The 27,990-nt window shown below is 38.8% G+C and overlaps 1 protein-coding gene across 1 annotated transcript in view; it reads right to left on the bottom strand.

The window, feature by feature from the left end:
- ACVR1C (activin A receptor type 1C) overlaps positions 1 to 27,990 on the bottom strand; it is a 92,087-nt gene that overhangs the window by 12,010 nt on the left and 52,087 nt on the right. Inside the window, exons 3-7 of the mRNA XM_032638551.1 lie at positions 14,809 to 15,048; positions 9,599 to 9,829; positions 6,838 to 7,005; positions 5,341 to 5,497; positions 3,219 to 3,343 (exon numbers count right to left, since the gene is read on the bottom strand). Coding sequence (XP_032494442.1) covers positions 3,219 to 3,343; positions 5,341 to 5,497; positions 6,838 to 7,005; positions 9,599 to 9,829; positions 14,809 to 15,048 — 921 coding nt within the window. The remainder of the gene's footprint in view (positions 1 to 3,218; positions 3,344 to 5,340; positions 5,498 to 6,837; positions 7,006 to 9,598; positions 9,830 to 14,808; positions 15,049 to 27,990) is intronic.

The following is a 27,990-nucleotide window of genomic DNA, read 5'->3' as shown; positions in this document are numbered from 1 at the left end:
GGAAGGAAGAAAGAAGCAAAGAAGGAAAGAAAGGAGGGAGGGAGGGAGGAAGGAAGGAAGGAAGGAGGGAAAGAAGGAGACAATGTAGAGAGAATTAGTAGAAGTATGAGGAAAGAAAGAAGGAAAGGAGGAAAGGAAGGAAGGAAGAAAGAAGCAAAGAAGGAAAGAAAGGAGGGAGGGAGGGAGGAAAGAAGAAAGGAGGGAAAGAAGGAGAAAATGTAGAGAGAATTAGTAGAAGTATGAGGAAAGAAAGAAGGAAAGGACGAAAGGAAGGAAGGAAGAAAGAAACAAAGAAGGAAAGAAAGGAGGGAGGGAGGAAGGAAGGAAGGAAGGAGGGAAAGAAGGAGAAAATGTAGAGAGAATTAGTAGAAGTATGAGGAAAGAAAGAAGGAAAGGAGGAAAGGAAGGAAGGAAGAAAGAAGCAAAGAAGGAAAGAAAGGAGGGAGAGAGGGAGGGAGGAAGGAAGGAAGGAGGGAAAGAAGGAAAAAAGACAGAAAGAAAGAAGATACAATAAAAATAAAATAAAGTATAATATAGTTATTGTACTAAAAAATATTTAGAAAAAAAAATAAAAGGGACGGATAGAACCCTAGGACAACTGTTGGAAGCAAAGCTATACAGAGAAAATCTTACACAGAAGCATATACATACACGTTCACAAAGAGAGGCAAAGGGGGAAAAACCATAAATCCTGCTCCCAGAGACCACCTCCTCAACCTGGGGTGATTCGCTGTCTAAAGGAGGGAAGGAAGGAAGGAAAGAAAGAACGAAGGTAAAGTACAATAAAGTTATTACAATTAAAATTAATTATTAAGAAAAAAAAATTTTTTTTAAAAAAACCATGGACGGATAGAGCCCTAGGACAAATGTTGGAAGCAAAGCTATACAGAGAAAATCTTACACAGAAGCATACACTTACACGTTCACAAAGAGAGGCAAAGGGGGAAAAATCATAAATCCTGCTCCCAGAGACCACCTCCTCAACCTGGGGTGATTTGCTGTCTAAAGGAGGGAAGGAAGGAAGGAAAGAAAGAAAGAAAGAACGAAGGTAAAGTACAATAAAGTTATTACAATTAAAATTAATTATTAAGAAAAAAAAATTTTTTTTTTAAAAAACCATGGACGGATAGAGCCCTAGGACAAATGGTGGGAGCAAGAGTATACAGACAAGATCTCACACAGAAGCATACACGCACACATTCACAAAAAGAGGAAAAGGGAAAAAAATCACAGATCTCGCTCCTAAATTCCACCTCTTCAATTTGGGATCATTCCTTGTCTATTCAGGTATTCCACAGATGCAGGGTATATCAAGTTGATTGTGGAGCTTCAATCCGCCGCCTCCGCAGCTGCCGGGAGAGACCTCCCCCTCTCCTCCCTGCTCTCACAGCTCACAGGAGCTCAGCTTTGTACCCGGCCCTGCCCCTGCGCGCAGGTCGCTGGAGGGCGTCTGTTTTTTGCTCAGACAGGACGGGGTTAAAGGAGCCGCTGATTCGGGAGCTCCGGCTCACTCAGGCCGGGGGTTGGGGGATGGGGGAAGGAGGGGCACTGCGTGCAGGGCAGGCCTGCGACGGCAGAGGCGGCGTGACGCTGCGTGACGCTGCGGCAGAGGCCGGCGTGACGTTGCACCAGCCTGAGACCCGCCGTGAGTACTCCCGGGGAAGTTGTCCCTGGGTCCCGGGAACCTGGCAGTGGCGGCCTGCACAGGCTCCGCGGAAGAGGGGCGCGGAGAGTGACCTGTGCTCGCACACAGCCCCCCTGGTGGCGGCAGCAGCAGCCCCAGCGTCTCCCGCCCGTCTCTGGGGTTCGTGCTTTTAGCCGTGGCTCGCGCCCGTCTCTGGAGTTCCTTTAAGCAGCGCTCTTAAACCCCTCTCCTCGCGCACCAGGAAACAAAGAGGGAAGGAAAAGTCTCTTGCCTCTTCGGCCGGTGCCGCCAACCCCAGTCCTCTCCCTGCGCTCCGTCCAAAACCGAAACCCGAGCCTCAGCTCCCAGCCCCCCCCCCCCCGCCCCGGCGGGTGAGCAGACAAGCCTCTCGGGCTGGTGAGTGCTGGTCGGCCCTGATCTTCTGTGCGGGAATCTCCCCGCTTTGCCCTCCGCACCCGTCGCTGTGCACTACTCCGCGGTCCCGAAGCTCCCCCCTCCGCCTCCCGCAGTCTCCGCCCGCGGAGGGGCTTCCTAGTGTGTGGAAACTTTTCCTCCTTCACAGCTCCCTCCCACTGGTGCAGGTGCCATCCTTATTCTTTTGTCTCTGTTTTTTCTTTCTTTCTTTTGCCCTACCCAGGTACGTGGGGAGTTTCTTGCCTTTTGGGAGCTCTGAGGTCTTCTGCCAGCCTTCAGTAGGTGTTCTGTAGGAGTTGTTCCACGTGTAGATGTATTTCTGGTGTATCCGTGAGGAGGAAGGCGATCTCCACGTCTTACTCTTCCGCCATCTTCCCGCCCTCCCAGTTCTTTCATTGAATGTTTACTATGAGCAGGCTCTATACAAAAAGCTTCACGTGAATTAATTGAATTAGTCCATTAAATCCTTAAAGCCCAAGAGGTCAGTTTTATTATCTTCGTTTTACAGATGAGGAAAGTGAGACCATATAACTCACCTAAAGTCAGACATTCAGGAAGTTGCTAAACCAAGGTTTAGGACTAAGTCTGTCTCACTTGAAACTGAAAAATCTAAATCATTTTCTACCAGGATTTAACTTTTCTCCACTGATGAAACAACTTCATCAGACTGCATTTACAGGGTTTCATCTTCCCAAATTCTTCCTCTCATTATTAATCTCTAAACTGCTGGGAGCAGTAGAGTCAGGAAGTTAGTTTTTGCTTACCTCTGTCCTCCACTTTAATCCCCACACATACATCATCACCGGAAAGAAATGAACAAGAAAAGCCGGAGAACCAGAAGACTTCAATTTAAGTCCTGCGGCCTTGGCAAGTCATTTAGCTTCCTTGGGTTTAATTTCTGATATAAAATAGGAATACAGCTCAAAGAAGAAAATTTTCAAGTGCTTTGCAAAGTATTATTATGGAAATCAGAATTATCAGGAGAACTAAGCGGTAATCACAACCTAAAATCTCCATTCTGTTCAAAATGCTCCACTTTTGCCACTGGAAAGATATCGCCAAAAGGTAATCTCTTAAATATTTAGAAACGATTCAATATAGTGCATTGAATTAGCGCATCAAGGAAAGGCAGACACAAAGAATATTTCCAAAATCTTACCTCCAACTGAACACCTCCGGGCTATTTCCCAGTAAACCAGACCAACAGAATAGATGTCGGCTCGTTTGAAGGACTCAAAGATATTCACATTTATTGTATCATCAAGCATTTCAGGAGCCATGTACCTTCAAAAACATGCACACTTCAGATTCTGTGTATGATTTTATAGCAGTCCAGTAACACACAATGTTAATAAATCCTGATATACAATATGTTAAGGCAGTTTACATCAAATTTACAGGTTGATCTGAGCCACTATAATAGAATAAAATTAAGTATGATGCTAACTGGACTTCCCTGGTGACACAGTGGTTTAGACTCCGCGTTCCCAATGCAGGGGGCCAGGGTTCACTAAGTGTGATGCTAACTGTAAGTTTTTTGTAGGAGTCCTTTATAAGATTAAGAAAGTTTCCTTTCATTTCTAGTTTGTTGGGAGTGTTTATCAATAATGGAGATTAAATTTATTTAAATGTTTTTACTGCATCTATTGACATAATTGTGTTTTATTTATTTATAAATTTATTTAATTATTGAACGATAATTTTAAAAATATTTTAAATAGAACTAGAGATCATTCTAGTGTTAAAGCCTGTGGGCCAGGAGCCAAATACTTGGAAAGCACTCAATAGGAAAGATGGAACTCAATTCCCCGTAGTTTGTAGCCAAGAAAGCTCCTTGAGGGCAAGGAGTATGTTCTATTCATCATGGTGGGCCCAGTGCTCCAACACAGTGCTCAGCATCATTCCACAAATACCTGCTCTGAATGAACAATGTTATTAAACATTGGCTCCAAAACATATATTCATATTATATATTGGCTCCAATAAAATTACAGCCTTGCTTGAATAGGACTAAATTAAAAATTCTACAGTCCCTGGGACCTGACTGAGCCTAGCTGTCTTAGGGATATTTCGAGGATTTCTCAGAATATTAAGGTGAGGATGCAACACTCTCCCCAATATTTTTTTTTTTTTTTCTCCCCAATATTTTAAAAGCTTTAGATTCTCTGAAGGAATCCAGCATCCCAGACTTCCCTGACGGACAAGTTAAAACTTGCTTTTTAAAGGGAAAAAAGAAGAGGTCCCTTAGGGCTGCCCAGTCTGAATAAATTGTCCTGAAGTGTTTCTGGGGCCCCATTAAAGTCTCCCAGGGAACAAAGTGAAGGACTCAGAGGGACTGGCCTGGAATCTCAAATATGGCTTGTAGGCTAACTATACCAGCTTAGAAATTCTCTACTCTCAAGGGCCTTTAACAACTCCAGGAAAGTGTTTTGGTTATTTCTGATTTCAAGGTCAAGAAGCCTGGAATTATGCCAAAGTAGCACAGATCCTGAAATTCAAATGAAAGGAAACAGAAGTATGCTGGCCATATGGCCACAGTCTGGCTATAATAAGAAAACACCAGGAATCCCATTACTAATGGGTCTGTCCTGACATACGTGTGGTATGCTCTATATAAATCATGCTTGTTCTTAACTTTCAGAGATTCTGTTCCTTGAAAGTGGGAATTGTGTCCAAACTCATATTACCTTAATACACATCAACTGGGCAGACTTACGGATAAGTACAACTATAGGTAAATATGTTACATAATATTTTTAAATATTGAGAGAATATTATATATATATATATATCACCTATATTATATAGATATATATATTATATCACCTACCTAGTTCAGTGTATTGATTCTATATCTGTTGTTAGGACCTGAATGTATAGAACTAGCCCTGAGTTTCAGTTCATTTACGAGGTATTGAAGTATTGATATAAAGGCTTTGGAGGAGCTATACACTGCTAACATTTTTTTCCTCCTCTCTGTAGGAAAACTATTCTCAGATGTGGCACGCTAAAAATAATATATCACCATCACTTCCACCATTCCTTTCCACTGGACTCGCCACACAAATAGCTACTTCCTATATGACCAAATGCCAACTCTTCTTGCTTTATAACCATTGTGCCACTGATTTCTCGGTGACCCAGAGAAGACTTCTTGCTTTCTTGGGCCTAATGGTTTCCCACTTTGGATTTGCACCCACCTCCCTGTACACATATCCCAGGCATTCATGTTTATGGGGCAGTCATAAGTCTCAGTATGCTACCAAAGTAAGTTATCTTACCTTTTGGTTCCTACTTTAGGATTCTGAGGTATGTCAATAGTGTTCAGTATTGAATCATGCTTCACAGCCAACCCTAAGTCTGCTATGGCACAAGTTTCACATTTTTTCACTAAGATATTCTTTGATTTTATATCTCGATGAGCAATAGCAGGTTTACCTAGGAAGCATAAGGTAAACATATTCACTTTTTTCATTACTGGAGATTGAACCTCTCTGAAAGGAGTCATCTTGAAGACTTGGCTCAAATGTTATCTTCTAAGAAAGGTCTTCCCTGACCCCCATTCTACATTCCAAGTCATTCTCCATCAGACTATCCCATTTTGTCTTCTTCATAGCCCTTATCACTATCTAAATTATCTTACTCATTCATATGCATTATCTGTCCCTCCCAACTAGACTGTAGGCTACATAAGGGCAGTGGCTATGTCTTACTCATCACCATGCCTCCAATGCTTAGAACACTAGGTGACATTTAGTAACCACTAGTAAATATTTGCTGAATAAGTAGGGAAAGTATTAGCATTGCTACGTCCACATAAGAACACAGCAAATATTCTCTTACAAAACATGTTTCAAACTTCTACTACCCTACACCGGCAGTTCTCAAATGGGGCCCAAAGATCCCTGGGGGTCCTTAAGGCTCTTTTCCAACTACATATCTGTGTGATGTCACATTTTCTTCACATACTTCAACCAAAAACAACATACTGGGACAGACTGAATGAAGAACAGGTATGAAAATCCAGACATTAAGGAGATTTGCAAAAGTGTAAAATGGCATTATTTTAGCTAGATTGGCTTTTGCACTACAAAAATTATGTAACTTTTAAAAATTATGTTATTTATTTTAATATTTAATTGGTTAATTATTATACTTTAAGTAAATTAATACATACTTTAAAATTTCTCAATTTTAGTTTCTAATATAGTAAATATTAATAGATATAACCCACATATACAAACTTTTGGGGTCCTCAATAATCTTTAAGAGTTTAAAGGGATCATGAATCCAAATCTGAGAAGCACTACAGTGACTAGACTGACTTTCTAGAGTCAATTCTCTATTAACTCAATAAACAGACGAGACAGTGTGTATTATTTGGAGTTCAAGTACATGATATATAAGTATTTTTTTAAGGTCAGAATAACTCTTTCTAATTATTTTAATTATCAAAGGTAAACAGTTAAATCATTTGTATTCTCTGAAAATAGAGCATTTGCCACTAAAGCAAGATCTCTCAGGTACATATTGTAAATAGCAAAGATAGAGCCACTAGGAATAAAAATATTATTATGGATAGTATACAAAATGACAAGTATGTAGATGAGAGTTGGCTATATCATGACAAAACCTTCAGCTTTATAAAATACCTTTAGTGTTTCTTTACATTTGATAATTGTTTGTAATAAACTAAAACACAGCTGAACACTAAAATACAACTTAGTGTTTCTATCCTCATATTCAAGGAGAAAAAAAATTAGAAAGAAAATACATACCTTGTGTACCAACAATCTCCATATGAAGGTGGGCCAGACCACTAGCTATTGAAAGTGCCAGTTTTATCATTCCAGCCACTGTCACTATGTTTCTATTCAAATAGTCATATAAGGAGCCCTGTTCATGATATTCAGAGACAAGCCAAAGTTGAGTCCAAGTTCCATTATCTAACAGGAAAAAGTTATTTTGTTGCTGTAAGTTTATGTTGAGAAAGAAGCCAAAAGCTTTTAACAAATGTCAGTGTTTAAAGCAAATCTGTGTTGTTAACAAAGCAAAGTTAACTCCTTCCGTGATAATACTTACAGTCCAAGTTGGTAGGGTGAAAATTCTCAACGAATTCCTACTGATATATTAGAACCTGTTACGTGTACCCACCATCGCTATAGGAAGCTGTGAGGCAGTGATTCTACCAACTGAACTACTCCTTTCTTATTCCCTCTATATCAATACCTGCTGGTATTATGGCAACCACATTATGGCAGAAACTACTGAGAGATGCATTTAGGCTCAGCGTTGTGTTATAAATTATTCTTGAGCTTTTAAGAAAGATTGTACCAATAAAAAACAGAAATATAACAAATTTACACAAAGTATTATTACTATCATAAAAGCTCTAACATTCCAAGGATGGTCATACTATTCATATTTCAAAATATGAAATTTATGATTTCCCTCCAAGCTTAATATAAGTGCCAAACACAATTACTAGACCTCTTCAAATAATTTACCTTATTTAACCAAAGCTAATCCAGTTTATAAAAGATTTTTAGCAGACGAGAAATTAGCCTAAAATTTCTCTAGGTATTAGAGTCCCTAGACTTAGCTTTAGCTTTCAGAATCAGATGTCTACAATAGCCCTGGGAAGTCCTGACCAGTTTTGATCCTCAGTGAAAGGGAACTATAATTAAAGAACATTTGCTAAGGAATTTTTGTACCTAGTGCTTTATGTGCAAGAGCTCCTGGTTATCCAAGTATTTAATTTCCAAATCCAGGGAGTGATAACATTTCCTAGGAATGCAAAAATCAACATAACATGATAAAGTTCACTAATAAACTGACCACATATAAAACTAACACTTACACCTCTCTCCCTGCTTAACACCAGTGGCTATCTTTGCCCTCTCGTATCAATGTCTTTGTCAGACAGTTGACTAAACTAAAGAGTGAAACTGTAAATGTTGCAAAAGATATAGAAATGCATGAAAGTGAAAGTGACGTTACAGACCACTTGGAATCAAAGCCACTAACAAGTAAGCCATTGACACAGGTAGACCAGTTAAACTGAAGAAGAGACAATCAAGGGTGATCTTTGCTGTGCATATTGTTTTATAATCCAATAGATGTCATGATTAAATTAGCTCTATCAGGATGATCCATATAACTGCAGTCATTACTGCTTTCATAACATTGCGAATGAAGCTAACCAGTAGATAGTTTAGCTCAATGTTACGAAGAAAAAGTAAAAGTTCTTAACAGCTTAATAAGAAATGTTTCATTTTCAATAGTATAGTTAAGAATTTGGAAAGAACCTTTTCCTTTTTTAAGCTCAGTTTCTCCCTGGCTTGACTTGGCTTTATTCAGTTTCTCCCTGGCAAATCAGAAAAGACAGATCATCAGCAAACATAACTACGGCCAAAATGTATAATAGCACTAAACTTCTCTTTGGCCATCTAATTAATCATAAATACTTTCATGATCAAGCTTATATTAAATAGAAATAACCATAGATTTTAAATTTTCCTAGGTAATGGTAGGTTTCTGATAGCCACAGATAATTTGTGGCTAGATAGATGTTATAATCTCCACCTCTCCCAAGTTCTTCATGAGTATAACTGATACAAATAAAAAAATAATTGACTGGATCAAGTTTTGCTCACCTTTGTTCCCTGTTTCCCTTTAAGGGAACTGTTGCACAGCTAAATGAGTAAAAGCTATGCAAAAAGAAGAAAGAGAGCATAGGTAATCCACAAACTCTATTATCTAGTTCCTGATTACTGGGCATATGCACAAAATTTTATGACTATTGATTTAAATACCAAAAAGTTGATGGTCTGCTTATTCTACAAATCTCATAAAGCAGTGTTATTTGGGGTTGTTAATGTTAAACCTCACGATATAAACCATACTCAAAGTACATTAATTTCACTAAAATTATCTTGTTTGCCACCCTTCTAATAATGTTCATAGAAAACTAGAGTCCTGGAGTTGAGGTCTGTTGTACAGATGAAAGTATAGTCCTAACAAAGATGAATATTCAACTATCATTCATTGGTATCTTTGTACCAGTTATCAAAATATTGAAATATTTCTATCCTGTTTAACTAACAGCTGCTATTCAAAACGTCCAATGGTATTCCTTTGTCCTAGACACCCAAAGCAACTCCTGAACCCTCAAGATGCCTCCAGATCTTTTTATGACCCAGCAACTAAAGGGATAAAACCTAGCATGGCAGGGTTCTCCCAAAACTCTGCTCCAGTTGAAGCTTCTGTTCTGGTTGGTTAGCTCCTGTGCCATACCAGTCATCAAATATTTTAAATATCAAGCTGGCTATAGTGTCATCATGACTTCATATCACTCGTCTGCCCTGCTTTATTTTACATTTATTGCACATTTATCTGTGGAGAAGAGGAAAGCATTTTCTTTCCTCAAAAAAGAAATCAGACTTTTACGTAGATTTTATTAAAACAAAGAGATTATTTATTCTCCTCTGATAGTAGACATAATATCTTATTCGCTGGACCCAATTAGACTGAAAATACCTTTGTTGTCAGCAGCAATGAAACCAAGGATGTTTTCATGTCTCAGCATAACGGTCTGATAAATTTCTGCCTCTCGAAACCAAGATCTTTCATCTCTAGAGGAGAATATTTTCACAGCCACATCTTCCCCGCACCATCTTCCGTGCCAGACCTCACCAAATCTACCTTTTCCTACTATTTCCTGAAGTACAATCGTCCTTGCAATTGTTCTTTGAACCAACAGAGGCAGACCTAACCAAAGAAAAGATGAAATTGATGATTAAAACCAAGTAATTGCCAGAAAATAACCGTCATGATGACCATTATTTTCACATAAAAAAGCAAACATTTAACCACTTTAGTAATTTTACTGATTTCGAAGAAATAAGCACCATTATACCAAACTTTAATTTAGTCCAAGCATGCTCAAAAAGTACTCCAAATTCTTACTATGATTTCTCTTCTCACATTCACAAATAAAAATTTCTTGAATATAGCCTGCCACTGCAGATATCTAATTTTCCAAAATTGTTGCAAATCTCTCTGATTTGCACATTGAAGCCAGTCAGTTTGCTAAATACACAAAGGTTAAAAAGCATAAGCAGTTAGCCTCTAAAATAAAATATATGATTCCTAGTACAACAGAGAATGCTTTATGAATTTTTTAAAAAACCAAGTTAAAACTGGAAAGTGAAGAATCGAATTCAATGATGAAGTGAGGCAGTCATGTTACACTGAAAGCAAGGTACAGTCATAGAAAATATCAAATGGATATTTTCTGTGGAATAAAAGAAAGTCAAAGAAAATATATTCTGAATGTATGTAAAATGTTTAGGTTCTTTTGAACCAATAGCTTTACCTCTAGAACTCTATTCTAAAGATTTAATGAAAAATGCAGAAAAATTTATGTCAAGATATTTAATACATTATTACTTATAGAAAAAGTAAGGAAAAGTGTCTGATAATAGAAAAATTGTTAAGTACAGTGCAGAGGTTGAGACCACAGATAAGAAAGGCTTGGGTTCAGATTTCATCTATGCCACATGGTAATCATGGGCAAATTATTGAACTTCTCTGAGCGTCAGCTTCCTTGCCTGCAAACCTGTGGGCAATAATATTACCTATATCATAGGGATACTTTGAGAATTAATAAGCATGGTAAGCACCTAGCACGGTATCTGGCCTATTACATGCTCAATAATGGTTTGGCGCTTAACATTATGTCTAAGGATGGATTACTTAGAGCCAAAAATAATGATGCTGTTTATGAAGAGTTATTTCTTAATGACATAGGAAAGTACTTCTGCTATAATAAAAACCATACCTTGTTAAATGAAAAAATACTTTTGTTAAAGACAAATAGCATAGCAAATTCTATCCATCTAAATAAGTGTATCTAGCTATTGAAAATATTCACGGGAAAAAGACTGAAAAGAATATATGCTAAATGCTATGATGGGTATTTCTATTTAGTGGAATCGGGGTGAAGTAAATTGTGATATTCTCCTTTCTAATTCTTTACATTTGCTTAATGTCCACAATAGTCCATAAATATTTATTACTCTTATAATTAGAAGGAAAATAGCTAAAGAGGTCACAGTATAATTTATTTGGGAAAGTCATGTTTAGTTGTCATTGTACTCAGATGGCTGGGAAACCCTTATAGCAACAACCCTGTAAGCTCCTGTAGGCTTCGACCTCTACTCCTGAAATGAGCCAGTTTATTCAGATGTTCTCATGTTCATGAGAACCACCCACCATGACTAAATAAGCACAGACTATAAATTTGCTATTATGGATCTCAACAATTAGTCACAAAGCCTCACAGCCAGAAAGTTCTTCTGAGATCATCTGGTTCAACTTTATCATTTAGAGATGAGAAAATTGGGGCTGTGTGGTAGTCAAAAACTTGCCCAGGAATAAGTGGAAGTCAGACCTACAACTAAAACACTGTTTTTCAATCCAAATTCTTATGCTGTCACCATTCAGTGGATATGACTACAGTCCTCCCCAGCTGGAAAGATTTCTAGCAGCAAACTATCCAGGATATTTTTGTAAGCCATAGTCAGTTTCACTACTTGCCACACAATGGAAGTTGTACTAACAATTATTAAGCCAAAGTACAATTTCAATCTCTCTCTTCCCTCCCCTCATCTTGCACACACAAACTCACAAAAGCATCACCACGACCAATCACAACAACGATGACAACGACAACAATACCAACAATACAACAACAACAATTGGCTAGAGAACTAGATAAGCCAATGTTTTCAAACTGCAAATTGATTAGGCACATAATCAATGCCTCAGGCTGGGGACAAAGAAGGATTTCATCTATGGTACTCAGCACAGCAATTAAGTTGAGGCAGTAAAACAATGAAAATTGCTTCAGCATCTTTTAAAGCAACCACCAAAAATAAGCTGAGTAATTTTTGTGTTACACACTTAGAGATTTCCTTTGAAGACATATGGACTTTGGCTCTCCCTGCTATGTTACTCTTTTTTACCAGGGGCTGTAAAAGCTGATGCCTGACTTATGGAAATGTCACCATCTATCAGTAGTGTTATATCACGACAGGAAAGCAGAAACCTACCAAGCCTCTTAGAAGTCACTTGAGACACCATGATCTCTCAAAGACCACCCAGTCAAACACTAGTCCATTTTCCTCTCTTGTGAACATTATATCTCTTCGTAATCTGTCCCTGACCAGGTCGGGATATGCTTCATAATTTTTGTCTCTCAACATCTGACAAAGCTGCTTCTTGCTTAAGGTCGCTGTCCAGGGAAGAGAAGCAGAGGAGAAGCAGAACTCCTGATTTCCTTCCTATGGGTGGTGAGCTTTTGTGACAGAAGCCTTGCTACACATGGACCCGTTCTCCCTGATGATCAAAGGCAGTATGGCCATCCATTACTGTTAGCCAGTGGTCACTGGCAAACATATGCAGCTGGCTTTGGAGAAAAGTGCCTAGAACTATTTTAAGTTGATCATTAAAGAAATCATCCATGCTTGGGTATATTCACGGCTTTCTTTTAAGAAAGAACTTAGAATAATCTAAAGAGGAAAGGGTCCAGCAGTCAATAAGTCCAGATTTAGGTTTCAAGATGCACAAAAATACCAAAAAACTTAACGTTAATTTTAGATTTTATGCCCTGGCTCACAACTGCTTTCTTAAACTAAATATCCAGTCTCCAGTTATAAAATCTTCATTACTTTTATTTGAAAGGGAAATCCTTGGTCAATCTTAAGTATAGTCAAGAAGTAGCTCCAAAACACATATTTCTGCCTTATCTCTTCATACGAACTGAAAGGTTTGGTGGGGATTAAATAGATGGTTATTTAATCACTTGAACCTTTTAATAAATTGTATAAGGTTTCAAGGAATTTGGCACAAATCAGAGTTTTCTGTGCCTATATTCTGAGCCTAGAACATTGCCAGGGCTCAGGAAGTTAGGGAGCAGTGGCCCCCAAAAGGTAACACTCAAGGAAGGAAAGAGTATTAAATCCTAGTAAGTTTTACTTCTAAAGAAAAAATGTCAACTTTCTATCCAACAATTTAATCTGGATTTCAGTTTTATAAACTTCGCAGTTTGGAGATACTCTTTCCAGTATTCCTCCTTTGAAAACATGCCACCTGATTTGTGCAGTGATGTTGTAAACATTGAGGCTTTGGTCAGTGAGCAAGCGATCTTGCCCCCAAAAGCAGCCAACTATCTGGGTTTTCTGGATGACATAAGTAGGCCTCTCTTTCCTTTCTTTTTTGTTTTTTTGTTTTTTTTGCGGTACGCGGGCCTCTCACTGTTGCGGCCTCTCCCGTTGCAGAGCACAGGCTCCGGATGAGCAGGCTCAGCGGCCATGGCTCACGGGCCCAGCCGCTCCGCGGCATATGGGATCTTCCCAGACCGGGGCACAAACCCGTGTCCCCTGCATCTCAACCACTGCGCCACCAGGGAATCCCTAGGCCTCTCTTTTCTGATAAATACTTTTGAGTCCAAAGCTGCTTCTTGTTAAATATGGATGCCCACATAGATGCTACCAACCCTCTGTCATCTGCCCTTGTTAATTGTGCCTGCCTGGACACTCCCAAAGGCCATGGGCAAGGGAGTTCCTCAAAATCTGTTTGGGGTAATCATCCTTAATGATCTTTCCAAAGCAAGATGGGATGCAGGGGTGACTGAAATGACTCAATTAGTCTTACCCTCGTTCATGCTTCTGCAACACCACATGCTGACAGGATTTCTGGAATTATACATGAAAGTTGGGAGTCCTCTGCCATTTTAGGGAGTTTGTTATTACGGGATGTGGGTTGGGGGTCAACGCTCTTCTGTCACCGGAAACTCAAAAAGCCCTCAGATGCTTTGTGCTATGAGAAAGGCTCATTTAAGCCATAAGACAGCCTGGTATTTTTTTTTTTTTTTTTTTTTTTTTTGCGGTATGCGGGCCTCTCACTGTTGTGGCCTCTCCCGTTGCGGAGCAACAGGCTCCGGACGCGCAGGCTCAGTGGCCATGGCTCACGGGCCCAGCCGCTCCGCGGCATGTGGGATCCTCCCACACCGGGGCACGAACCCGTGTCCCCTGCATCGGCAGGCGGACTCTCAACCACTGCGCCACCAGGGAAGCCCCAGCCTGGTATTTTGAACTGCTTCATCAGGGGTTCTGAAGTTCCATTAAAGAGGGAAAGAGTTGTCATATAACCTTAGGAGCACAAGCCAGCCCAGGAATGCTGCGCTGTTCCCTTTCATCTTCCGTTTCTATGCTTCAAGATCACATTCTTGATCCCAGGGGTTGCCTACCGATTCCAAAGACCTTTCTAATCACAAGCAAAGAACGCTACTTTGCATAACTAATATGCTTTCCCCAGAACTCAACTGCTTAAGCCCCGTAACTATTTTGTGCCCACGAAACATGACCAAGACGGCAACCATGATTATTACTAACCATAATGTGGGAGAGGGCAGAGAAAAAAAACTCTTTCTGGCTTCAGAAATAAATACTGAAGGCATGTGAAAATGAGAATCTGAACACCTAAAGGCACAAAAAGCAATTCATTCTTTAGGCCAGGACAGTTTTTACTCTTCATCAAATCCTGAAAGGAGTTTCCATGCCAGAATGTACCATATCAAGCATTTTAAACAATGGAATTAAGAATATTTGGGCCCTTTCTTGTTAAAATGGGTGTTACTTTTAAGTAGAGTTTTTCTTACTGAAAAATGAACAATAGGCACATACCAGAGCCAGAGCCAGAGGCAGTCACATCGTAAATCAGATCTTTTAGAGTTTTCCCAGCATTGACCAGATTGCACTCAGAAAGGGGCTCCTCCACGTTTGGTCTCTTTTTCTTTCTGTAGGTGCACAGTCGACCTTGGCATGCCCATACTGTCAGCAGTGAAGCTATGGACAGGAGGCAAACTGGCACAGTAATAATAATGGTCAGCTCCATGGGTCCGAGTTTTGGGGCATTTGGTGATGCTGTAATCAAGAAAAGAAAGAACATGACCATATGTTAACCCACGTTAAGTATTTTAGAAATTGGAAATGCGATCACCAAAATTTTACATCTATAATGCACAGCTACACAGTATGCACTCATGTTAGTTGGTGAAGACTCTCTGCGATAAAAGCAAAGGCGGGGAAAGGGAGTTGAGGCGAGGATGCAGTTGCAGTTCTGTTCTGCTAGGTGACAATGGAAGACAGAATTAGGATCGTGGAAAGCACTAGCACCTGCGATCCTTTTTAAAACCTCCAAACCATTTGACATTTTATTACTATTTTCCCCCCATTTTTCAGCAATCCATACTTGAGGCACATTCATTCTTTTAGCCACAGATAATTACTGAGCTCTTGCAATATGCTGCCACTATTCCAGGTGATGGAGATATAGCAGTGAGTGAGAGAGCCCAGATCCTTGCTCTGTGGTGCTTATGTTCTCATACAACCACAGATGGGTATGTAATACAAAAGCAAGAGATCATAAGTGCTATGAAGAAAAAGAAAACAGAACAAAGAGACAAAGTGATGGTGGGACACTACTTTAGAGAGACTGGTCACAGAAGGCCACTCTGAGGAGGGGGCAGGGAGCTACAAGAGAAGTATCTCAGGGAAGCATGTTCCCAGCAGAAGGAAAGCAAGTGCAAGGTGCCCTAAGGTGGAGACCTACTTGGAGTGTTCAGGAACAATCTTTGCCTCAAGTGCAGTAAATGAGGAGAAAGGTAGAAGGAAATGGGGTCAGGGAGGTCAAAAAGAAAAAGATCATGTGGGGTCTTGAAGGCTAAAAGAACTGTGAATTTTATTCCGGGTGGAAGCTGGCACAGGGTTCTGAACAGACAAAAGATAGGATCTAACTTATATCTTGAGTGACCGCTGTGTGAACAGACACTAGGGGCACAAAGTAAAAGCTAAGAAACCAATTACAATGTATCTGGTATTTTCGTGGTAAGCATTTTTGCTGCAAACATTTTTGCTGAATAACTACTTGGCCATAAGGCAATTCTGCTGTAAAAGATAAAATAACAAAAAATAAAAGTGACATTAAAAAGGAAACAATGGGGCTTCCCTGGTGGCGCAGTGGTTGAGAGTCCGCCTGCCGATGCAGGGGACACGGGTTCGTGCCCCCGTCCGGGAAGATCCCACATGCCGCGGAGCAGCTGGGCCCGTGAGCCATGGCCGCGGAGCCTGCGCACCCAGAGCCTGTGCTCCGCAACGGGAGAGGCCACAACAGTGAGAGGCCCACGTACCGCAAAAAAAAAGGAAACAATGAAAGTGAAAAATGAATAACAAAATTTAAAAGACTTTATAGTGAAATACAAAACATTTGAATACATTTAAAATGTGTAAGAGCTTCATGGTGATACTGCATAAATAACTAATTTTATTTAATGAGTTGTACCTAAGCACTTGTCTTCCAAGTCTTTCGTTCATAGTATTTTATACCTTTGGTTTTTGCTTGTTGATTCGTCTCCTCATTCAGCATCACACCTTTTTGCTAAAATTTATTCCTTAATTAAGAGAGGTATCAGTTTCCAAATGCTAGGGTGCATACTTGCAACTGAGCTTTGTATTGCTTTACGAAAGCTTCTATGCTGTTGTTTGTTCTTGGCAAATTGTCACACGTCTACTGATAGACATTCCAAAGTTGCATAGGAAATGTGGGTTCAACTCTGCACCTTCAAATCACCGAAGGATTTGCAAACCAATATGTTATCATTTTCTAGTATCGTATGCAATCTGGCTTTACATTCTCTTATTTCACACTTCCAGTAATTTATTACCGTCTTTTCTATCAAGTCGATATAATTGTTATCATCCAGTATTTTAAGATCGCCACATCTACTCATCACTGTAGAGACCATTATGAGGGCTAAGATTTATCTAATATAAAAATAGGAGTACTCCATCAATGCAGAAATGAAACCAAACTGTCAACCAGTTATTTCATCTTTCGTGGTAAAATTACCTTACGGCCAATTAGTTATATGGCAAAAACTGTTTGCTGCAAAAATGTTTGCGGCAAGGATGTTTACCTGGAAAATACCTACAACCCAATTAGAAGCCTGATGCAATAATGCAGGCAGAGATGATGGTTTTGGCTGACAACTGTATCTAAAATAGTACTTCCTTCTCACTCCCCGTTTACTCTCTATACCCTTGTCCTGTTTTATTTAACTTCCTGGATCTTATCACCACCTGGCACATCATAGATTCACTTATTTATTATCTGATTTCTTCCAAAAAACATATGCTAGTTCTTAATGAGAGGAAGAATTAAGTCACCCCTCAGACTTCCTTCTTGGTAATGACAACCCAGGAGAGCTTATTACACTAAATGTACTTGAATTTTACTTACAACATGTTAACCAGAATATGTGAACATAATTTGAAAACAAATATTATTTAATTCTAAAAGAAAAAGAATCAAATTCCTCAAAGGCGTGTTCATAAAAGTTTCACTATAAGCCTAAAAATAGTAGTCTATCTACTACCAATGAGTAAAATATTTAAAACTGTTAAGTGAACTTTGGAAACAAACATATTTCATGCTCTTCTACTTTGCCAGGTGAATTTTGGCAGATCACCAACTTTCCTTCTCCTGAGTGTTGCAGGATTCCTCTGAAATCATTAGAAGTTGTACAGGTGCATATGAGGACAGCTTGGCCTTGAGTGTTCTTAGGACAAGGTGCTACAAGAGATCTCAGACTTGCTTTGAATGAGAAATCATTAACCATGGAAGTTGCACTTCTGAAGTTTGCTGTTATAAAAAAGTTTTATAATCCACTTCATAATAACCTTTCAAATCTACATTTCAAGTTGCATCCATATTTTTATATCCTCACAAAGGTATTCCAGGAATTCTAAGAAAGCCACAGAATGTACTTAACCATTTGCAACTTACATAAACATGTACCTAAACATGTTTTTAAAAATAAAACTCCACTATTGGATACATTTATATGGCTAAATTTTATTTTGATACATGTTATTAGGAACTATCAATATAAACATTACTGTTAAAAAGCTTATTGATTGTCTTCATTTTAGTAAAGCTCTATTAAGCAGAGCTCAGATCATCACTATGGCAACCAATAAAGAGGTGAAAGGTCAGCAAGCCTGAAAACAGAATAATATCTATAAAAGTGCATGGCTCTGGTGATGGCTACTGCTCTCACGGATGTTTATTACAGATGGGCAATGTTTCTACTTTTGTGAACAATTTACTGAAACGAGTTAGTAAGAAAAAAAAGATGACTCGGCTAGAAAAAGGCTAGCAACACCATCCAGAAAGAGCTCCTTAAGCACTGAGCAATTTTTAAGGCAAACATTTGTAAAACTATTTTCTAAACCAAATGTTGATTGTAATCTCTACAGGAGACAAATGAAGAAAACTGTGGTCTACACCCAATAAGTCATGGTAGAAAAAGACAGTAGTGCAGTTAAGAATACATTTTAATAAGTTATCTCGGATGAAAATATTAATTTTCCCAACAGATTTTACATTCTTGTTTGTTTGTTTTGTTTGTTTGTTTTTGTTTTTGTTTTTGCGGTATACGGGCCTCTCACCGTTGTGGCCTCTCCCGTTGCGGAGCACAGGCTCCGGACGCGCAGGCTCAGCGGCCATAGCTCACAGGCCTAGCCGCTCCGCGGCATGTGGGATCTTCCCGGACGGGGGCACGAACCCGTGTCCCCTGCATCGGCAGGCAGACTCTCAACCACTGCGCCACCAGGGAAGCCCCAGATTTTACATTCTTGATCACAGGAAAACTCTTTTCTTTGTTTTTTGCTTTTCAAAATATTTTTTCCATTTCTATAATTTTATTTTATTTATTTTTATTTTTTTGTCTGCATTGGGTCTTCATTGCTGTGCACAGGCTTTCTCTAGTTGCAGCAAGCAGGGGCTACTCTTAATTGTGGTGCACGGGCTTCTCATTGCAGTGGCTACTCTTGTTGCAGAGCAGGGCTCTAGGCATGCGGGTTTCAGGAGTTGCAGCATGTGTGCTCAGTAGTTGTGGCTCGCAGGCTCTAGAGCACAGGCTTAGTAGTTGTGGCGCACGGGCTTAGTTGCTCCGTGGCATGTGGGATCTTCCTGGACCAGGGATCAAACCCGTGTCCCCTACATTGGCAGGCGGATTCTTAACCACTGCACTGCCAGGGAAGTCCCAGGAGAACTTTTATTATTTGATAATTTCCAAATTTTGAGGCCATGTCAACTGAGGTGATTTCTCCATGGAATAAGCAGCTCCATGGTGGCATATGTTAATCCCAAAAGTGAGGTCTGGGAGTGCTGCATTGCTAACTAGTTATTTCACTCTCTAGTAAATTAAATAGAAGAGGTTGGGAAAAAAGAGACAAACACTAGCCCACATGGATGAGAGTCTAGCTTACAAAAGTCTCCCCTATATAAGTTCTGCAGTCCATTAAACCAAGATGATGCAGGGGAAGGAGGTATTAACAAGCCAGGAAGAAGGGAATGTATGAGGTGGAAGATTCTGTGCAGCTGGAGGGAATCATACAAAAGGCAAAAGATTGTAAGAAGGTAAGAACAAAAAAAGGGAGAGGAAAAAAGGAGGAAGAAGGAGGGAGGAAGGAAGGAAGAAAAAAGGAAAGAAAGGAGAAAATTTTTTAAAACTATTTTTGTGAATTTGCAGCTTTTCCTAGAGACAGGAGTGGAACTGGTGATTGTGAAATCAGTGGTGGTTACTCCTGCCCAAATAAAGTTCAGAACCAGTTTAGATGCCTCAGCTTCTCCCAGGACAGTTCCTGTTACTTCCTCGCCACCTCCTATTTCTGGCTTTAGGGAGGCAAACTTCTCAAGATGAAAAGAAAAAGATGAGAAAATGTGGGCATGATCTCCATGTTTCTTCCCCTGCTGACCTTTTCTCTTTCTTTACTAAAAGTATGAAAAATTATTGATGTTTATGAGATTTATATGACCTTCATATTAATTAATTTGTATTTCTTTAGTATATGCTAATAGGAGGAGATGCCTTAGAACTGAGGAGAGATGTGGACTTGATCGGTGCCTTCAAATAACACAAAAATCCTGTAGTATATTTGTGTTCAACTTAAAGGTATATTTCTTCACTGTATTTGAATGGCATTAAACTGACTAGAAACTGATATATTACAATGGAGTGATGTACAGAAAATGAGGACATAGTGACTGAAAAGATATATACTGGCTGGACAGCTGTTTAAAAACAAATCTGAGCAAAGAAAACAGAGGTCTTCATCCAGAAGAAGTGAATTTTTACGAACCATTTCAAGGTTAGTGCTTCCTTCCCAAAAGTTGCTATAGCAAGTAGCTACATAAATTTAAGAGGGTCCAAAGCACCCCTAAAGAAACCACAAACTAGTTTAGCATTGAACCACTCCTATTCCTTTTATCAAAAGTTTTCCCCAAGCGAAAAGATGCTATTATTGCAAGGTTGAATCCATGAATGTATAAATATCAAGTCTTCAACTGCCTCCCTACCACCCGCCCGCCCCCTGCCCACCCCAGGAAAAGGGAAGCATTTGTTTCTCCAGCTTGTGGCTTTGAAATGTTCTCAGAATAAAGCAACCAAAAAGACAGTGTTGCTCGAGATGCTTTCTGATAGGTCGGTTTCTGTCCTGGCACCAGAAGAAATGCCACTAGGAACAACTGAATGACATGGTGATGTTCAGTCCATCTACCACCCTATAAACTTCTATGACCTCTGACTTCAGTTAAAGAGCTTTTTGTTTCGTTCACAGGTTTCTGGGGGGAAAGTGTGGAAATAATACGTGCAGCTGAAACAGAAAAAAGAAATACATTACCTCTAAGATATTCAAAGCTACCTTGCTAATTAGCTCAACAGGAATGGTTTCTTTTGTCAAAAACAGAGTGACATGTTAAGCAATGGGAAATCTCCCAAGTCTTCTCCTTTACCTGCCATTTCAAAGCACCCAGAAATATGGGTACCGTTATCTCAAACATTTGCCTGATGGTAATGAAAATACATTTCTAATTGATTTCTTGTTGCTTTACTAAATTGGTTCAAAACCTGGAACCAAATGGATTGGTGTGTATAATACTGCACTGAGAACAACTCTCTGGGATGGGGAGCAGAGAGTGGAGCAGAGTCCACATCTTTGTGGAATTTAAAATCTACTAAGGAATACATGACCCATCTAGGGTACAATTCCTAAGCAATTTGGCTGGTAAAAATACAGAGAAAACTTTATGTAGGAGCGAGAGATGTGGCAGATAAGAAAAAGATCATGATGAAGAGTTCCATTCATGATGAATCAGTCTAGTATAAAGAATATGTAACTAAAACTTTACATGTGTGAAGCACACACATGGGATGTAGAAAGGGTCCAAGGAGTTAAGTCACAAGTGCAGTTTTATTTGTCTAACATTTCCAAGTAATTCTTTACTCCTGATTACAGGGAGCCCTCCACCACCACCCACGAGAGCTTGTCCTAGCCTCCTACTTCTTCACAGTGACCCTTATATTTATAAATGTCACCAGGAAAAATGCAGTTAGAAGTTAATTTGGTTAGATCCCTCCAACATGCTTCACTATAGGGGGAAGCAAATGGTCCCCCTTCTTCACAGAGTGAGAATAATCATGTCAAACAGGTTGTTTCTGATCAACATGAACCTCAAGTACTGAACAATGGCAGAATATTTTCTAATCTAGAGATTCAACTGAGCCATGACAGTGACAGAAATAACATGAGAATTACTTCTGCCTTTTAACCATATCAGATGAGGTATTGATGGGCCATTCCGTCATTCAGTGCTCAATCTATAAATGGCTACTACTATACAAGGTCTACATCTGGCCTGAGTTCATGCATATGTAACAGGCAGAGAGCACCACACATCAAAATATTTCCTGGCTAGTTCCCCTTGTGCTGCCAGTTTTCTGGGAGGAACACTGAGAAGCCTCAAATCTTCTTTTGTCCACCAGCACCTGAATTTTAAAATAACAATGATTTTATATATTAAGGAAATAAGAATGTTAGATTGAAGAGTATAATCTTTGGCATAAGGGGTAGGAAGAACTCTGACTCAAGCAGAGGTGAGATTAATACAATGTAGGAAGAATTCAAATCGGCTTCGCAGTTTTTCTTAATTTTAGGGCATGCACCAGGGATCAGTTTCTTAATCTGTCATCAAAGCACATATTCTTTTCTAAATTTATTTAATTTTTTATTTTATATTGGAGTAGAGTTGATTTACCATGTTGTGTTAGTTTCAGGTGTACAGCAAAGTGATTTAGTTATACATACTCATATATCTATTCTTTTTCAGATTCTTTTCCCATACAGGTTATTACAGAGTATTGAGTAGAGTTCCCTGTGCTATACAGTAGGTCTTTGTTGATTATCTATTTTATATATAGTAGTATGTATTCTTGAATGATACATATCTATAAAGAAATTAGATAGTAATTACCCAAAGAATACTTTAATTTTTTTTTAAGCCAAACTTTTACTTAAGAAAAATGAAAGTTCCTTGGAAGAAGCACCCTATCTCATAGCTGAGGGCGTTGTTCAAAGAAGGCACTTAAAAATATTGGTGACAAGGAAAAGTTACACTTCTCTGTCCTAAAGTTCATGCTAATAGAATTTCTCCCTCAGCTAACACATTCACACAAAGCAGCTTGTCCATTTGGAAAAGACTGACATGGGATAATGATATTTTGACCCAGTTCAACATCCTGTATACGATAATCACCTGAACAATATTTCAGTAAACAGGTAATAGTATTTATGTAACTGAGAAGAGTAGGGCTTACATAGTGTAAAATCCTCAATTTAGAATTGGTTATAAATTTTACTTTCAATTTCCTATTAATCCCTATGAACAAAATTTCATAATTAAAACCAGTGTACTTGTTCCTTGAGACAAGAAATGCTTCCTATATTAAACATTTAAAGTACAAGTTTGACTTTTTGTATGCTTATATTTCATAGACTTTTCAAAATGTAAAAATCATAGCATCTTTCAGCTTATGGGGAAAAAAACTCCCTGTCTGGCACACCTGTCAGGTGTGTGGGGAATCCTCAGAGAATGAGCTACAAATGGATTTGTTCATGTGGTAGCAGAACAATTCCACAAGGGGTCCCATGAGTATTTCTCAGCATGTTGATATCACCTTACACTGCCTAGAGCAATAAATTTACATTTAAAATAGAAAACCATAAAAGTTGAGACAACAATGGATTTTTTAAAGGGATTAAGATAGCAAGACTTTTCAGCTCCCCAAAGAATAATATTCACTACCTGAGTCTGCAAATGTTTATAATTATAGAACGCTTTAAAATGATTAATGTTGATAAATTCAATTCTAATGTTTTCACATTTTATCTTCCTTCAAATGTAATCCTTCAGTTTGCCTTAAAGTCTAACTTAGACATGTGCCTAGCAATATACATTGTTCATCTACCCTAGCTGATATAAATAATAAATTGTTCTTTTTTTCTTTACACAATTGAGAACAGGAAGGTGAAAACTGTACTGAGGTTAATTAGGAAAGTACCCACATTTTAATGTTGTGCATGTATTTTCTTTATTGAAACTAATTATTTGAATTAGTCAAAAATACAATAGTATTAAAATAGTGTATTGAACTCCAAAAGGAAAAATCAGAAATTATTATTACACTTACCCTTTCAGTCACTGTATGTTTTGGTAGCAAAATGGGAACAAAGATACCCAGAACTTGAATGTTTTTGTTGAATACTCTATTTCCATATGAAGGGTGGTAATTAGTGCACGCATAAACTAAATAGCAGTTCCTATAAAAATTAACCCTATAAATAAGAGGCTTCTCTAGCCCAGGTTTCCTGACCTCATCCTCGATGAATTTTCATAGACAATTTTAGAATGTCCTTGATGCTATTTGACATCACCACTATTTCTCTGAGCATGTCTCTGATGTCACCTAGAGTCACCAGAAATCATTTGTTACAAATCACAATGCAACCCACTATGAAAGAAACAAGCAACAAAATGTGATTCCTTCACATAGGAAAGACATGTTTTAATAATAAGAAAGTCAGACATAAAATTATATTAAACAGAATAACTCAACTATATTAAAATAGAAAATATACTAAACTACTGATTGTAGGAACTCTAGGCCAGTGGATATAAGTTCAATAGGTATTGAATGAGTGAATGAATGAACAAGGAAAGCTCATGCCCAATAAGGAAATCAGTCACTTCTGCTTCAGCCAACTTCAAGAATGCCGAATCTTCTGATTTTTTCAAGATAAGCCAGATGTCTGGATTTTTATACTGACTCAATGTTTAACATTATAAAGAAACTCACTCTTTTCTCCAAGAAACTATGTAGATCAAATGAAACCTGTCTGTGGGTCAGGTACAACCAATAAGCAGGTAGAACTCTCAATGACTTGTTTTGCTGTTTCTATGTTCATTAGAATTAGATTTAGCTACTAATGACAGAGGAAACTATACAGAAGTTTCATTTTCTCTTTCACGTAAAAGAAATTTGAAGATGGACAGTCCAATGTCAGCAGGTTGGTTCCATGTAGTTTTTGGTCAGGGTCCTTTCATCTCCCTTGTTTCCATCCCTATCATGTAGTCCAAGGCAGCTGCTAAACTCCATCCTTTACATCCAGGCAGCATGATGGAGGATGGCATATAAGGTGCCAGTTCTGTTTTAAATGAGTCTTCTCAGAAGTTCTCCAAAACACTGCCAGTCAACTCATTAGCCACAACTTACGCCACACCTACCAGTAAGAGTAGCTGAAAATACTGTCAGTTGGAAGGAGAGCCATACACCTAGCTAAGTCTAGGTTCTGCTACTAAATGGGTATTGGAGGAAACTAGATGTCTTTGAAACATTTATAGTCTTAGCAAACTTTGATCCATTAGATTTTTTCATTAGAAAAAGAACACATTTGCAACAAAACAAACAGTATAAAAATTTATAAAGAAAGAATTAAATAATGTCCTCAGCCGGTTAGCTCTCCGATATCAACTCCGGATGTTAAGAGAATGTGTAATTTTCATAAATTTACCCGTACTCAAAAGTTACTTTGGGAGTTCCCTGGTGGTGCAGCTGTTAAGACTCTGTGTTTCTAATGCACGGGTGCGGGTTTGATCTTTGGTCGGGGAGCTAAGATCCCTCGTGCCGCGCGGTGTGGCCAAAAGAAGTTACTGTGAAACTTGATGTTTTGTTTTCCTTTTGTTGTGAAATATAATAAATATACAGAAAAGTGCATACAACATATACACTGAGGATAAAAATAATTATAAACCCCCATGGATCACCAGCCCCCTTACCCACTACCTGTTCCCCCACTCGGAGATACCCAACATGATCATATCCTTTCCCAACCTCCAGGGTAATCATTATCCTGATTTGGCAAATAATCATTTCTCCTTGTACTGTGCTTCCCAGAATCCCTTTTCCTGTATTGTTACAGGTTAAAGTTGGGATACTTACATATATGCTCATAAATGAGAATGGCTTGTAATTTCTTTTTTACATACTGTCTTTGTTGGGTTTTGATATCAAGGTTACGCATAATATAGGTTAAGGAGTGTTTCCTCTTTGTCCATGTTTTGGAAGAGTTTGTGTAACAGTTATCTGTTCCTGGAAATTTAGCAGAATTTTGTGGTAGAACGTCTTGGGCTTTGAAATTTTCCTTACAGATACGTCATAAGACTATTATAATTTACATTATAATTTTCTAAAAATTAGGTTGCTCATAAATCATGTTGTTTCAACCTTATGTAGTCTCACTGGTTTTTTTAAAAAAATCTACTTATTCTATCAATTACCAAGACAGTGGTGAATCTCCTTCTGAGATCATGGACTTCTTTATTTCTCCTTACAGATCTGTAAATATTTTCTTTATCTTTGAGGCCATATTCTTTTTTCTTTTTTTTTTTTTGGCTGCATTGGGTCTTTGTTGCCACACATGGGCTTTCTCTAGTTGCGGCGAGTGGGGACTACTATTCCTCGTGGTGTGCAGGCTTCTCATTGTGGTGGCTTCTCTTGTTGCAGAGCATGGGCTCTAGGCACATGGGCTTCAGTAGTTGCAGCACGCAGGCTTAGTAGTTGTGGCACGCGGGCCCTAGATCATGCGGGCTTCAGTAGTTTGGCGCATGGGCTCAGTAGTTGTGGCTCACAGGCTCTAGAGCGCAGGTTCAGTAGCTGTGGTGCACAGGCTTAGTTGCTCCATGTCACGTGGGGTCTTCCTGGACCAGGGATCAAACCTGTGTCCCCTGCATTGGCAGGTGTATTTTTAACCACCGTGCCACCAGGAAAGTCTGAGACCATATTCTTAAGTACACAGAAATTTAAATTTATTAAGAATCCCTGGTAGGGACTTTCCCTGGTGGTCCAGTGGTAAAGAATCTGCCTTGCAATGCAGGGGACACAGGTTTGATCCCTGGTGAGGGAACTAAGATCCCACATGCTGCGGGGCAACTAAGCCCGCGTGCCACAACTACTGAGCTCGCGCACCTCAACTAGAGAGGCTGTGTGCCGCAAACTACAGAGCCCACACACTCTGGAACCCTTGTGCCACAGAGCCCATGCACCACAACTAGAGAAGAGAAAACCTGCATGCCACAACTGGAGAGAAGCCTGTGTGCCACAGTGAGGAGCGCACGCACCACAACGAAAGGTCCTGTATGCCTCAGTGAAGATCCTGTGTACCACAACTTAGAGCTGATGCAGCCAAAAATAAATTTAAAACAAAGAATCCCTGGTAAATTGAAACTTTAATCATTAAAAAGTGAACTTTTTAACTCTAGTAATTTTTTTTCATTGAAGTTAATTTTGCCTGCTAGTAATATGTCAACATTTTTATTAATGTAATATACGCATGGTATATGTAAAAGCACATATCAAACCTTCTTATACTTTCCTCTATTTGTCACCCTCTCTTCCATATTTTCCATTATGTATTTTCTTTATTACTGAATACAAAATAGTTTCTTCGGACCCATATTTCAGATCCCTAATTCTCTCTTCAGTTGTTGTTATACAAATTGTTGTTAAACCTATACATTAAGTTTCTAATTTTTGTTATTGTATCTTTAATTTTAAAAAAGTTTTTTTCAATATTGTTCAAATCTGCTAGGTCATTGTTTTATAATTTCCTATTCTCTAACAAATGTTTTCAAATTTGCCTTTTGTTTCTTTAATCATAGAATAGCTACTCTATAATTATTGTCTGATAATTCCAATATATGAAACTTTGTGCTCCCTTCTATTGGCTCACGCTCATGCTGTTCTGAACCCCTGTAAGCTTGGAGTGCTTGTTCTTCATTATGTACTTCTCATGTCCTTGAAAAAGTGTTTGTTGTGTCTCTTTGAGACCTAATATTAAAGTGCCTTTCTCCAGAGAGTTTGAACTTTCTTCTGGCAGGCAACTGGGGACACTATTAGTCTGGGTATACTTTTAAAAAGTTTTTCTTCTGGAGAGTACCACTCAGATAATGGAAACTCAGGTTTAAAATCCAGGTGATGGCTATGCTATGTCCACAGCTTCTCAAGAATAAGGTTTTTGGTTTGTTTTAAAGTTGTTGCTTTTCATTATTTCATTTTTTCCCCTGCTCCGCTTAGTAATAAACCCAAACCTCCTCCCTGGGGTTAGAAGGAGATGTATTTACGTCTGGTTTAAACTTGCAATAAGGAAAGAGACCTTTGATAATTCTGCTAAACATGGCAGTTTCTATTAGACGACCCAATCTGAGCAAATCATGATTTTTTACTTTTGTCTTCCCTGAATCTTGAGATTGTTAATAGCAAAACCCAACATTTCCCTTGTTAGAAAAAGCAGATACACATGAGGAAAAAAATGTACCAGATAAGAGTATCAGAAAGTTAGATAATAACGTCTTGAACAATAATGGTGTTCACCAATTCACATAAAAAGAAAACTGGAAGTAGGCTGTTG

Source organism: Phocoena sinus, chromosome 7, assembly GCF_008692025.1.
Source record: "Phocoena sinus isolate mPhoSin1 chromosome 7, mPhoSin1.pri, whole genome shotgun sequence".
In the NCBI taxonomy this organism is placed as follows: domain Eukaryota; kingdom Metazoa; phylum Chordata; class Mammalia; order Artiodactyla; family Phocoenidae; genus Phocoena; species Phocoena sinus.
Note: the sequence above shows the minus strand (reverse complement) of the source record. Positions and strands in the feature narration are given on the sequence as shown.